We start from the raw sequence: 15,425 nt of genomic DNA, 5'->3' as shown, positions 1-15,425 counted from the left end.
GTTATATGGCAGGAACCAGGCAGGTTCTTATTTATTGTCTCTGTCGCGCACACAGACAAACCAGCCAGGGCCACTGGATGTGTGTCTGCATCAGGCCTTTGACTACATCATGAAGACCAGGAGAAAACAGGCCTGCTGAACACTAAACAGCCTTGTCATTCACTCCTGTTGGATCTGATTAGCAATGGGCTGATACACTGCAGACTGACTTAGAGGCTGCATAGGCCTCGGGCGGCTAGGACAGCTGGGGCCGGGCCAGGGACAGATTAGGGTCAGATACACCGAGAGAGGAGAGTCCCTCTAGCAAGCAGACACACAGATCCACAGGCCATTTAAAAAGCACAATACCACTGTCTTGGATTGGCATCATGAGATGATGGGACCATATTAAACATGGATTGGTCAGTGAATCAATAGTCCGTTTAGGCCTACTTTAACTTGGCTTGTTCTACAAGTGTGAAAAGTGGCTGCATGGTTGAATCAAGGATGGATATCTGAACTGTTGTAACTGTTTTACTGAGTGTGAGTCATTCACAGTGAGAACTAGGGTAATGTAGGGGGATTTCCTGACAGATCTCACATCATCCAAGAAACAGAACATTTGTTTTTTCTGTAAATTTGAAACTGAAAGAATGACTGCACAGACGTTTTGTTTTTTCTTTTGCAGTATGAATCATTCTAACAATGACCAATGTCTCATGAAAGGGTTGCAATGGGGTTGCCCCCATTTAGCTAAAATGATCATCTCAAAGTATTCCTGTTGTCAACATTTCAGACAGAGCGGAATTAATCTGCTCAAATGAAAACGAAATGAGGGAGGGAAGGAGGGGAGAGCGATGTAGAGGGGGGCAGTTGGCTACGAAACTAATCGGATTATGGGACTACAGTTTATCGAGCGCCTGTTTTTCTACTCTACGCGTTAGCTGGGTGAGTGTGGCTCTTTTACTTTGGGTACTGCGTATCTATTGTTTTCTGTCCTAATGAGGAACATATTTTTTTTCGTACTGATGACGACATAACAAGAGTTGTCGTAACTCTCGGTTTACTTCGTGTCGGCAAAGGGGGATTTTGACTGTTGAATTGCACTTTAAATCAGGGGCATTTCATTTTCTCACTACTCCAGACGTGATGGAAAAACTTTCTGCGTTTTATAAAATGAACAAAAACAATCAACTTTTGACTTCGGTGAAGGCTACAACCCAGTGTAGTTTAGGTTGGTATTCCAGGGACAGCGCAGCGATATGATTTCATGTTAATTTCTCACGGAACGTGGGATGCTGGAGTTGGACTATTATCTGGGGAATATTCCTCAACCGAGTAGGATCAGCAGTTTGCCTGTTAGATCACATCACAACGAGTTGCCAAACCTTCACTGTCATTCCATTTCCAGGCTCTTTGCAAAGTTCAACTCATACTCCGCATTGATGTTGGAAAAAACGTCCAAGTGTTCTTCGCCCGACATCCACCCGTTCTTCCCCCCTGAGGAGAACAACCACCTAGGGGGTTAGATGGTGCTGATCACGGATGAGAGAGACGGAGGTGGCTCCTCTACTACGGCCCGAGTCAAACAGCAGCAGCAGAACCCCAAAGGCGCCAGCGGCATCACCCAGGTCCATCCGACCATTACCGAGGAATCACCGTCCTTATCAGACGATGACTCATACCTCGGGTCCTGCGAGTCAGAGGGGGATGAGTACGAGGAATACGGTGATTGCTCGTTATTTCCGGACAGTAAAAGTATCGCTTCGGACGACTCGTTTTACCCACCGGACGATGTGTTCGCGGACAAGGAGCGGACCCCCTCTCCACAGAGTCCCGAGCCGCTGACGTTCTTCCAGGCGTGCTGCACCAACAACGCCACGATAGTCCGACTCATGATCCGACAAGGTGTGGGGGTAGAGGAGGTGAAGGAGACGGATAAAAACAACAGGGTAAGCCGGGTTAAATGTGCCCATATGTTTTGTGTCAAATATTTTTTTCTCGGAAAGTGTTCTGTTCTAATGCATTTCTATCCAGTGGCTTCTCTTTCTGTCTGGGGTTTGGAGATTAGGTCGTTTGGCACTGCCTTGTACACAATGGTGCGTGCGGTGTGAACTCACCTGTGCGTAATTACGCATGGTTAAAGTGCATATCCAAAGTGATCAACTGTTGTATATTTGTTGAAGTACGTCAACAGTTCGCTCATGTATATCAGTGTGTCGAGGGGTTAGACAAATATTTTTTTTAAAGTTTTTAAGAACATGTCAGCCACGACAACAGTAATCAGATGCTTCATATAACTTGGCCATTGTAGCAGATATTTCAACTTTGAGAGGTATGATTAACATTATATCCCAGAGTTAAGCCTATTCTTCCCAACCAAGCTGAGCTGAGTTGCTAAAGTAGGTTGTTTGACAGTAGAATCAGAACCAGAACCACATCTCATATTCGTTTCACGTGTCTGCCCAGGATGTATGGGTCTTGAGAGAGGGGCCTGAAGTTCTGATAGTGTTTTCCCGTTGCTGTAATTATGACTGAGTCTCTCACAGTCAGCAGAACAACCAGCACTGTGTGTGTGTGTGTCTTTATGTGTCTGTCTGTGTTTTACTGTTTGTGGATGGATTCAGGGTACCTGTGAGAGAATCAGTGTAATATAGGTTTGCTTACTGTCATGTTGTTCGTAATAATGAATGTCGGACCAAGGCGCAGCCGTAGAGTTCCACATATTTATTTAGAGAAAGTGAAACTTAGAAAAAACCAAAACAATAAAGAATAAACGAACCGTGATGGCAATGCAGTGCTAACAGGCAACTAAACATAAACAATATCCCATCACCCACAGGTGGAAAGAATGCTACTTAAGTATGATCCCCAATTAGAGATTGGGAATCACACAAATCATCAACATAGAAAATAAACCTAGAACCCCACATAGAAAATATAAACTAGAACAACCCCTAGTCACACCCTGACCTACTCTACCATAGAAAATAAATGCTCTCTATGGTCAGGACGTGACAGTACCCCCCCTCCCCAAAGGTGCGGACTCCGACCGCAAAACCTGAAACAAAAGGGAGGGTTAGGGGGGGGTATCTAGTGTCGGTGGCAGCTCTGATGCGGGGCGAAGTACCCGCTCATCCGCCAGCATCGGGGGCGGCTCTGGTGTGGGACAAAGTACCCGCTCAGCTCTCGGATCAACCATCTTTGGTGGCGGCTCTGGTGCAGGCCGAAGAACCCGCTCATCCCACGGATCCAGCCAGGGATCCAGGCTGAACACTGTGCCTGGACTGGACCTCGGTGCAGATGAAGACTCCTGCCAAGGAGCGGGACTGGGCGCTGTGCCTGGACTGGGCACCAACGCCAAAGAAGACTCTGGCCTTGGAGCTGGACTGGACGCCGTGCTTAGACTGGGCATTGGCGCAGGTGAAGGCTCCAGCCATGGAGCTGGACTGGACACCGTGCCTGGACTGGGCATCGGCGCCGGGGAAGGCTCCTGCCATGGAGCGGGACCGGATGCCGTGCCTGGACTGGGCACCTGCGCAGAGGAAGACTCCGGCCTTGGACGGTATAGGTGGCACCGGACTGGTGACACGCACTTCAGGGCGAGTGCGGGGAGGAGGAACAGGACGCACCTGACTGGGAAAGCGCACTTGAGGGAGAGTGCGAGGAGCAGGCACAGGACGTACCTGGCTGTGGAGACGTACTGGAGACCTGGTGCGTATAGCCGGCACCAATGGTACCGGTTCGATGGCACACCTCACACGGTGAGTACGAGGAGTTGGCACAGGACGTACTGGGCTGTGAAGGCGTACTGGAGACCTGGGGCGTATAGCCGGCATCACTTGTACCGGAACTTTAACTCACTTCTCAGGATGAGTACGGAGAGGTGACTCAGGTGGCTTTACATCATTAACACGCTCCTTAGGGCAAATGTTGTGCATCCTCCACCAATTCAATAACTCTCTCATTTCTCTCTCCACATTCTCCCTCAACTCACTGACAATCTCTGGTTCACTCCCCTCAACTTTTGCCAACCACTCCTCGCTCAATCTGTCCCAATATTCCTCCTCGGTCTCTGACTCACCCCTCAGCGTCGCCGACCTAGAACCCCACATAGAAATATAAACTAGAACAACCCCTAGTCACACCCTGACCTACACTGCCATAGAAAAGAAATGCTCTCTATGGTCAGGACATGACACTTACTGACTTTCTGATATGAATCTCCCCACTGTCAATTAAAGGGCCTGTACTGTTTTAAGACAGTATTTTACAGAGACTCATGAGAAGAGCGTTCTCATTTAGGCCTACAGGCTGTCCATTACAAGTCAATAACTGCTTTATAAATGTCATAGTAATAATGTATGTTTGATTTGACAATGCAAAGATACCTGGAATACCAAGCAGGTAATAAATGCTGTCAGTTGGGTGTGGCTGTGTATCAATGATATATATAAACCCTGGATTGCTGATGCTATGTATTGGCCATTGAGAGGTTTTGAAGCCACTGTTCAGCCATATTGGCACTCCCCAGTAGGAGCAGTCCTCCATAGAAATGATTGGAATTCTACACTATTTCAATTAAATGTTTCAAGGGCAAGATTACATGTATTTAATTTTTTTTGTTGTTGCTGTAGTGGGGACGGTATCATTAGTAATCTCAAAAAATTATAATCCAACATTTTCTTTACACTGGTGAGGGAGTGCCAAGATGGAGGCATCGTGGCGTCAACACAGCATCCCTTATTAGCCATCTAGTGTATATGTTACACTCGTCGAAAGGGTGGAAATGACCGGACCAAGGTGCAGCGTGGTGAGCGTACATTTCTCTTTATTATGAATGTCGCCAACAAAACAAGAAACAACAGAAACTAACGTGAAGCTGACTAGGGCTATACAGGCCACTAACACAGACAACTACCCACAACTAGGGTGGCAAAACAGGCTGCCTAAGTATGATTCCCAATCAGAGACAACGATAGACAGCTGTCCCTGATTGAGAACCATACCCGGCCAAAACATAGAAACAGAAAACATAGAAATAAAGAAACTAGAATGCCCGCCCACAGTACCCCCCCCCAAAGGTGCGGACTCCGGCCGCAAAACCTGACTCTATAGGGGAGGGTCAGGGTGGTCATCTACTTCGGTGGCGTCTCCGGTGCGGGACGCAGACCCCGCTCCACCTCTGGCTCCCCCCACTTTGGTGGCGCCTCTGGACTGGGGACCCTCGCTGCAGGCCCCGGACTGGGAACCCTCGTTGCAGGCCCCGGACTGGGGACCCTCGCTGCAGGCCCCGGACTGGGGACCGTCGCTGGAGGCTCCGGACTGGGGACCGTCGCTGGAGGCTCCGGACTGGAGGCCGTCGGTGGAGGCTCCGGACTGGAGACCGTCGTTGGAGGCTCCGGACTGGAGACCGTCGCTGGAGGCTCCGGACTGGCGACCGTCGCTGCAGGCTCCGGACCGCAGATCAATACTGGAGGCTTCGTGCCATGGATCCTCATTGCAGGCTCCGGGCCATGGACCATCACTGGAGGCTTCGTGCCATGAATCCTCACTGGAGGCTTCGTGTCATGGATCACCACTGGAGGCTTCGTGCCATGGATCATCACTGGAGGCTTCGTGCCATGGATCATCACTGGAGGCTTCGTGCCATAAATCATCACTGGAGGCTTCGTGCCATGGGTCCTCACTGGAGGCTTCGTGCCATGGGTCAACACTGGAGGATTCGTGCCATGGATCATCACTGGAGGCTTCGTGCCATGGATCATCACTGGAGGCTTCGTGCCATGGATCATCACTGGAGGCTTCGTGCCATGGATCATCACTGGAGGCTTCGTGCCATGGATCATCACTGGAGGCTTCGTGCCATGGATCATCACTGGAGGCTTCGTGCCATGGATCATCACTGGAGGCTTCGTGCCATGGATCATCACTGGAGGCTTCGTGCCATGGATCATCACTGGAGGGTTTGTGCCATGGATCATCACTGGAGGCTTCGTGCCATGGATCATCACTGGAGGCTTCGTGCCATGGATCATCACTGGAGGCTTTGTGCCATGGATCATCACTGGAGGCTTCGTGCCATGGATCATCACTGGAGGCTTCGTGCCATGTATCATCACTGGAGTGAGGAGACGTATGGACAGCCTGGTGCGTGGAGCAGCCACAGGGCTTACCAGGCTGGGGAGACATACAGGAGGCCTGGTTCTGGGAGCAGGCACAGGACTCACCAGGCTGGGGAGACATACTGGAGGCCTGGTTCTTGGAGCAGGCACCAGATACACTGGGCCGTGGAGGCGCACTGGAGGTCTCGAGCGTAGAGCCTGCACAACGCGTCCTGGCTGGATGGTTACCTTCGCCTGGCAAAGGCAGGGGGGCTGGCACAGGACGCACTGGGCTGTGCAGACGCACCGGAGACACAGTGCGCAGAGCCGGCGCAGGAAATCCTGGGCTGTAGAGACGCACTGGCGGCCAGATGCGCTGATCCGGCACCATCCGTCCTGGCTGGATGCCCACTCTAGCCCGGCCGATGTGGGGAGCTGGAATGTAGCGGTCCGGGCTGTGAACGCGCACTGGAGACACCGTGCGCTCCACCGCATAACACGGTGCCTGACCAGTACCACACTCCCTACGGTAAGCACGAGGAGTTGGCTCAGGTCTCCAACCTGACTCAGCCAATCTCCTCGTGTGCCCCCCCAAACATTTTTGGGGGAGTGGCCTCCCGGTCTTTCGTGCCAGCCGTGACCCTGTGTAATCCTGGGCCCTTTTACTCGCTGCCTCCGCCTTCCTCGCTGCTTCCACCTGCTCCCACGGCAGGCGATCCTTTCCCGCCAGGATCCCCTCCCACGTCCAGGATCCTTTCCCATTCAGAATGTCCTCCCATGTCCAGTCCTCCTTACCACACAGCTTGGTCCGTTTGTGGTGGGTAGTTCTGTCACGCTCGTCGAAAGGGTGAAAATGACCGGACCAAGGTGCAGCGTGGTGAGCATACATTTCTCTTTATTATGAATGTTGCCAAAAAAACAAGAAACAACAGAAACTAACGTGAAGCTGACTAGGGCTATACAGGCCACTAACACAGACAACTACCCACAACTAAGGTGGCAAAACAGGCTGCCTAAGTATGATTCCCAATCAGAGACAACGATAGACAGCTGTCCCTGACTGAGAACCATACCCGGCCAAAACATAGAAACAGAAAACATAGAAATAAAGAAACTAGAATGCCCACCCTAGTCACACCCTGGCCTAACCAAAATAGAGAATAAAAGCCTCTCTATGGCCAGGGCGTGACAGTATACATAATGGTCCCCAAGTGGTTTTGCATTATTATTATGACACATGGTGTTTTCAGTGTCAGTATGACTCACCAGATACACACCACTATGTTTTCCAACAACACAGAGACCTATGAGGAACTGGCTGGAAACCACCAGTTGGACCCTTCCTTTGAATTGATAGACACTCAGCCACTAAAGACCAACTCGCCTTTGAGTATTCGTGCCTCTGTATGTTGTTTAGTTCTCACTGTGAAATAAACATATGCACACACACTCACTCACTCGTTCTGGCAGTGCGCGGGATCAGCCTTTATCAGATTGTACAGTGAAGTGGTCATGCAGTCCTCTCTCTGTGTGTAATCAATGATGAGGTCACAGGGCCTGAGGGAGGAAGAGTGTGAATGACATAATCAGAATTGTAACGCCATGATGCCGACAGGCTGTCTCTCACTGCCTGGCCTTGGGACTGCTACTCATCTGCCCCCATGCTGCAGCCTTCCTCATCAACGCTCTCAGTGTGTGTTGGTGGCGTTGTGCCTGCATTCCTCATCAACGCTGCATGTCGAGGAATTCTTATAATTATGAGCATAATAGGAGGAGAGAAATGTGTGTGGATATCCTCAGTTGGGAGAGAGAGAGAGAGATGGAGGGAGAAAGACATTCTTCGTTTTAAGAGTTTATGATAAATCTCATTACACTGGGACACAGTCCTGTCTCCTGTCTGCTGTTCATTACACTGGGACACAGTCCTGTCTCCTGTCTGCTGTTCATTACACTGGGACACAGTCCTGTCTCCTGTCTGCTGTTCATTACACTGGGACACAGTCCTGTCTCCTGTCTGCTGTTCATTACACTGGGACACAGTCCTGTCTCCTGTCTGCTGTTCATTACACTGGGACACAGTCCTGTCTCCTGTCTGCTGTTCATTACACTGGGACACAGTCCTGTCTCCTGTCTGCTGTTCATTACACTGGGACACAGTCCTGTCTCCTGTCTGCTGTTCATTACACTGGGACACAGTCCTGTCTCCTGTCTCCTGTTCATTACACTGGGACACAGTCCTGTCTCCTGTTCATTACACTGGGACACAGTCCTGTCTCCTGTCTGCTGTTCATTACACTGGGACACAGTCCTGTCTCCTGTCTGCTGTTCATTACACTGGGACACAGTCCTGTCTCCTGTCTGCTGTTCATTACACTGGGACACAGTCCTGTCTCCTGTCTGCTGTTCATTACACTGGGACACAGTCCTGTCTCCTGTCTGCTGTTCATTACACTGGGACACAGTCCTGTCTCCTTCCTGCTGTTCATTACACTGGGACACAGTCCTGTCTCCTGTCTGCTGTTCATTACACTGGGACACAGTCCTGTCTCCTGTCTCCTGTTCATTACACTGGGACACAGTCCTGTCTCCTGTCTGCTGTTCATTACACTGGGACACAGTCCTGTCTCCTGTCTGCTGTTCATTACACTGGGACACAGTCCTGTCTGCTGTTCATTACACTGGGACACAGTCCTGTCTCCTGTCTGCTGTTCATTACACTGGGACACAGTCCTGTCTGCTGTTCATTACACTGGGACACAGTCCTGTCTCCTGTCTGCTGTTCATTACACTGGGACACAGTCCTGTCTCCTGCCTCGTGTTCATTACACTGGGACACAGTCCTGTCTCCTGTCTGCTGTTCATTACACTGGGACACAGTCCTGTCTCCTGTCTGCTGTTCATTACACTGGGACACAGTCCTGTCTCCTGCCTGCTGTTCATTACACTGGGACACAGTCCTGTCTCCTGTCTCCTGTTCATTACACTGGGACACAGTCCTGTCTCCTGTCTGCTGTTCATTACACTGGGACACAGTCCTGTCTCCTGTCTGCTGTTCATTACACTGGGACACAGTCCTGTCTCCTGTCTGCTGTTCATTACACTGGGACACAGTCCTGTCTCCTGTCTGCTGTTCATTACACTGGGACACAGTCCTGTCTCCTGTCTGCTGTTCATTACACTGGGACACAGTCCTGTCTCCTGTCTGCTGTTCATTACACTGGGACACAGTCCTGTCTCCTGTCTGCTGTTCATTACACTGGGACACAGTCCTGTCTCCTGTCTGCTGTTCATTACACTGGGACACAGTCCTGTCTCCTGTCTCCTGTTCATTACACTGGGACACAGTCCTGTCTGATGTTCATTACACTGGGACACAGTCCTGTCTCCTGTCTGCTGTTCATTACACTGGGACACAGTCCTGTCTCCTGTCTGCTGTTCATTACACTGGGACACAGTCCTGTCTCCTGTCTGCTGTTCATTACACTGGGACACAGTCCTGTCTCCTGTCTGCTGTTCATTACACTGGGACACAGTCCTGTCTCCTGTCTGCTGTTCATTACACTGGGACACAGTCCTGTCTCCTGTCTGCTGTTCATTACACTGGGACACAGTCCTGTCTCCTGTCTGCTGTTCATTACACTGGGACACAGTCCTGTCTCCTGTCTGCTGTTCATTACACTGGGACACAGTCCTGTCTCCTGTCTCCTGTTTATTACACTGGGACACAGTCCTGTCTCCTGTCTCCTGTTCATTACACTGGGACACAGTCCTGTCTCCTGTCTGCTGTTCATTACACTGGGACACAGTCCTGTCTCCTGTCTGCTGTTCATTACACTGGGACACAGTCCTGTCTCCTGTCTGCTGTTCATTACACTGGGACACAGTCCTGTCTCCTGTCTGCTGTTCATTACACTGGGACACAGTCCTGTCTCCTGTCTGCTGTTCATTACACTGGGACACAGTCCTGTCTCCTGTCTGCTGTTCATTACACTGGGACACAGTCCTGTCTCCTGTCTGCTGTTCATTACACTGGGACACAGTCCTGTCTCCTGTCTGCTGTTCATTACACTGGGACACAGTCCTGTCTCCTGTCTCCTGTTCATTACACTGGGACACAGTCCTGTCTCCTGTCTCCTGTTCATTACACTGGGACACAGTCCTGTCTCCTGTCTCCTGTTCATTACACTGGGACACAGTCCTGTCTCCTGTCTGCTGTTCATTACACTGGGACACAGTCCTGTCTCCTGCCTCGTGTTCATTACACTGGGACACAGTCCTGTCTCCTGTCTCCTGTTCATTACACTGGGACACAGTCCTGTCTCCTGTCTGCTGTTCATTACACTGGGACACAGTCCTGTCTGCTGTTCATTACACTGGGACACAGTCCTGTCTCCTGTCTGCTGTTCATTACACTGGGACACAGTCCTGTCTCCTGTCTGCTGTTCATTACACTGGGACACAGTCCTGTCTCCTGTCTGCTGTTCATTACACTGGGACACAGTCCTGTCTGCTGTTCATTACACTGGGACACAGTCCTGTCTCCTGTCTGCTGTTCATTACACTGGGACACAGTCCTGTCTCCTGTCTGCTGTTCATTACACTGGGACACAGTCCTGTCTCCTGCCTGCTGTTCATTACACTGGGACACAGTCCTGTCTCCTGTCTGCTGTTCATTACACTGGGACACAGTCCTGTCTCCTGTCTGCTGTTCATTACACTGGGACACAGTCCTGTCTGCTGTTCATTACACTGGGACACAGTCCTGTCTCCTGTCTGCTGTTCATTACACTGGGACACAGTCCTGTCTCCTGCCTCGTGTTCATTACACTGGGACACAGTCCTGTCTCCTGTCTGCTGTTCATTACACTGGGACACAGTCCTGTCTCCTGCCTCGTGTTCATTACACTGGGACACAGTCCTGTCTCCTGTCTGCTGTTCATTACACTGGGACACAGTCCTGTCTCCTGTCTGCTGTTCATTAGACTGGGACACAGTCCTGTCTCCTGTCTGCTGTTCATTACACTGGGACACAGTCCTGTCTCCTGCCTCGTGTTCATTACACTGGGACACAGTCCTGTCTCCTGTCTGCTGTTCATTACACTGGGACACAGTCCTGTCTCCTGCCTCGTGTTCATTACACTGGGACACAGTCCTGTCTCCTGTCTGCTGTTCATTACACTGGGACACAGTCCTGTCTCCTGTCTGCTGTTCATTACACTGGGACACAGTCCTGTCTCCTGTCTGCTGTTCATTACACTGGGACACAGTCCTGTCTCCTGCCTCGTGTTCTGTAAAACACACATGCTAGGCTTCATGTCTCTGTCAAACTTAGGTTGTAAAATGGTTCTGATGCTTCTGTGATACAATGGAGAGAATGTCTGCATAAATATCTACACGATGCTTGTGTTATTTTTTTGTGTGCAGAAAATCTCTCAGTTGTATCACAATGGTTGTGCCAAAGCTAAAGAGGAATTAAAGGTTAGGGTTTGAGATATGTTTTCAGTTTGCTTAGCCATAGAAGTAAGGGGCAATGTTTTCATCCATGAAATTATCTGCTGTATCAGGAATGACAACCTTAGCTCTCTGTCAAACTGTCAACAAAGCTCTGTTTTGGGTTTGTGTCTGTCCGGGTGAGGCATGTCCTATCTAATGTCCTCTGGTGTCATCGAGGCCAGCGTGACGCAATCAACTACTATCTGGCTCTAATTTACACACCAAAAAACACATGTTTAATGGGTTAAAACTGTTGAAATATTAAAGAAATGAGTTACACACATATAATTCTGTTTGCTATTGCTGTAGTTTAGAAGTTGTGACATTTAAAACATGGATCTGGCCAGCTAAAGACAAAGCACAATAAACAGGCTGCACATGGTATAGTAATATGGTACCATACAGTAACTGCACACGGACATAGTCAACATCCTGTCTAGGGGGTTAAAGGTCACCCTCTGGACTGGACACAACCCTGATGAAAGAGATAACCTCTGACTCTAGAGAGGATGTTCAGCCTACATATTAACTGGAGGGACAACAGAACAATGCTGTTTATTTACAGTCAACATAACACAAGCATTCTTTCATGAGCTTAATTAATTTTTTTAGAAATTGTTCAACATAAACACACCACTCTCTGTGATCTGTGGATGTCTCTCTCTCCTGCTCCTACTCTCTCTCTCTCCTGCTCTCTCTCTCTCCTGTTCTCTCTCTCTCCTGCTCTCTCTCTCCCGCTCTCTCTCTCCTGCTCTCTCTCTCTCCTGCTCTCTCTCTCTCTCCTGCTCTCTCTCTCACTCTATCTCTCTCTGTCTCTCTCTGTCTCTACCTCTCCTGCTCCCACTCTCTCTCTCCTACTCTCTCTCTCTCCTGCTCTCTCTCTCTCTCCTGCTCTCTCTCTCCTGCTCTCTCTCTCTCTCCTGCTCTCTCTCTCTCTCCCGCTCTCTCTCTCTCTCCTGCTCTCTCTCTCCTGCTCTCTCTCTCTCTCCTGCTCTCTCTCTCCCGCTCTCTCTCTCCTGCTGGTATTTCACCCAGTAGATATGGGAGTTTATCAAAATCGGGTTTGTTTTCAAGTTCTTTGTGGATCTGTGTAATGTGAGGGAAATATGTGTCTCTAAAATGGTCATACATTGGGCAGGAGGTTAGGAAGTGCAGCTCAGTTTCCACCTCATTTTGTGTTCAGTGTGTCTTCTCTTCAGAGCCAGGTCTGCCTACGGCGGCCTTTCTCAATAGCAAGGCTAGGCTCACTGAGTCTGTACATAGTCAAAGCTTTCCTTAAGTTTGGGTCAGTCACAGTGGTCAGGTAATCTGCCAATGTGTACTCTCTGTTTAGGGCCAAATAACATTCTAGTTTGCTCAGTTTGTTTGTTAATTCTTTCCAATGTGTGAAGTAATTATCTTTTTGTTTTCTCATGATTTGGTTGGGTCTAATTGTGTTGCTATCCTGGGGCTCTGTGAGGTATCTCTCTCTGTCTCTCTCTCGCTCTGTCTCTCTCTCTGTGTGGCTGATAGGAATAGAAAGGCTTAGCCCTGTCTTTCTATATTCCCAGAGATATACACTGCTCAAAAAAATAAAGGGAACACTTAAACAACACAATGTAACTCCAAGTCAATCACACTTCTGTGTAATCAAACTGTCCACTTAGGAAGCAACACTGATTGACAATAAATTTCACATGCTGTTGTGCAAATGGAATAGACAAAAGGTGGAAATTATAGGCAATTAGCAAGACACCCCCAAAAAAGGAGTGATTCTGCAGGTGGTGACCACAGACCACTTCTCAGTTCCTATGCTTCCTGGCTGATGTTTTGGTCACTTTTGAATGCTGGCGGTGCTCTCACTCTAGTGGTAGCATGAGACGGAGTCTACAACCCACACAAGTGGCTCAGGTAGTGCAGTTCATCCAGGATGGCACATCAATGCGAGCTGTGGCAAGAAGGTTTGCTGTGTCTGTCAGCGTAGTGTCCAGAGCATGGAGGCGCTACCAGGAGACAGGCCAGTACATCAGGAGACGTGGAGGAGGCCGTAGGAGGGAAACAACCCAGCAGCAGGACCGCTACCTCCGCCTTTGTGCAAGGAGGTGCACTGCCAGAGCCCTGCAAAATGACCTCCAGCAGGCCACAAGGGCGGAGGTTGCTTCCTAAGTGGGCAGTTTGATTTCACAGAAGTGTGATTGACTTGGAGTTACATTGTGTTGTTTAAGTGTTCCCTTTATTTTTTTGAGCAGTGTATATATATCACTCTCTCGCTCTCTCTCTCTGTGGCTAAGCCTTTCTATTCCTGTCTTTCTATATTCCCAGATCTCTCTCTCGCTCTCCCTCTCGCTCTCTCTCTCTCTCTCTCTCTCTCTCTCTCTCTCTCTCTCTCTCTCCCCCTCTCTCTCTCTCCCCCTCTCTCTCCCTCTCCCTCTCCCTCTCCCTCTCCCTCTCTCTCTCTCTCTCTCTCTCTCTCTCTCTCTCTCTCTCTCTCTCTCTCTCTCTCTCTCTCTCTCTCTCTCTCTCTCTCTCTCTCTCTCTCTCTCTCTCTCTCTCTCTCTCTCTCTCTCTCTCTCAGCGTCCTGGGATTGTGTGTGTACCTGTGGGGCTGAGAGCGGAGTAGTTTCACTGTGACCCTATTGACCTTAAGGACCTTCACCTATTAATAAACCTGCTGTCTTGGTCTTATGCCCACAAGTCCTTTTGTGTTCTAGGAAATGTATTATTAGGCATTTAGTTTCAATCGCAGCTCGTCAAATAGATGTTATTCCTCCTAAAAATAGCTACAACATGTCACTTGTATAACAATTAGGGTTTACCATAGGGAATAGACTTCATGTTTCCACGACAGGGTTCGGATGCAGACATTGATCTAGGCAAAACATGTCCAGAATGCTGTCTTTTAATCAACACATATCTTTGAAAATAGTCAATTTAGATGTTAAATTTGTTCTGTGGATGAAGGATGTGGGCTGTTGCTAACAGGTATAGCCAAATCTTACAGAATGTTAAACATTCAACAACCTTGAATTCTACGCATTTCATATAATGACATCATACACATGAATGGAACTTTTTCACATAAACATTTAATTATTTTAATTCATAACAGTTTCAAGTGCAAATACATGTATTTTTATATATATTGTATTTGAAACTGGAGAAATTGAAAAATTCAGATCGTTTTGAAGCAGTTATACAGAACATAGTGCTTGGGCTGGGGTCAACCTCAATCCACTACAGAACCTAGTTCTAGGGCTGGGATAAACCTCAATCCACTACAGAACATAGTGCTAGGGCTGGGGTCAACCTCAATCCACTACAGAACATAGTTCAAGGGCTGGGGTCAACCTCAATCCACTACAGAACATAGTTCTAGGGCTGGGGTCAACCTCAATCCACTACAGAACATAGTTCTAGGGCTGGGGTCAACCTCAATCCACTACAGAACATAGTTCAAGGGCTGGGGTCAACCTCAATCCACTACAGAACATAGTTCTAGGGCTGGGGTCAACCTCAATCCACTACAGAACATAGTTCTAGGGCTGGGCTCAACCTCAATCCACTACAGAACATAGTTCTAGGGCTGGGGTCAACCTCAATCCACTACAGAACATAGTTCTAGGGCTGGGGTCAACCTCAATCCACTACAGAACATAGTTCTAGGGCTGGGGTCAACCTCTAGGGAGGAGAAACAAGTTTATCTAGCCTTAAGAATAATGGTTTAACAACAAGCCTGCACTTTTACTCTACATTTAATAAATGAAAAACTTCAGCACAGCTATTTTGATGGTGAGGTACAGTATGTGAAAAGGCCATTTTTCACACACATCCACTTTGAGTTTTTCCAGGAATTCCTGATTATACACCACA

General features: G+C 48.9%; 1 protein-coding gene across 1 annotated transcript in view; it reads left to right on the top strand.

Moving 5' to 3' along the window:
• The first annotated feature begins 881 nt into the window (after positions 1-881).
• The window catches only part of LOC129822966 (ankyrin repeat domain-containing protein 33B-like), a 22,476-nt gene continuing 7,932 nt past the window's right edge, over positions 882-15,425 (top strand). Inside the window, exon 1 of the mRNA XM_055881565.1 lies at positions 882-1,931. Coding sequence (XP_055737540.1) covers positions 1,509-1,931 — 423 coding nt within the window. The 5' untranslated portion in view covers positions 882-1,508. The remainder of the gene's footprint in view (positions 1,932-15,425) is intronic.

The sequence above is a fragment of the Salvelinus fontinalis genome, chromosome 25 (assembly GCF_029448725.1).
Source record: "Salvelinus fontinalis isolate EN_2023a chromosome 25, ASM2944872v1, whole genome shotgun sequence".
Taxonomy (NCBI): Eukaryota; Metazoa; Chordata; class Actinopteri; order Salmoniformes; family Salmonidae; genus Salvelinus; species Salvelinus fontinalis.
This window is presented reverse-complemented; position numbering and strand designations above follow the sequence as displayed.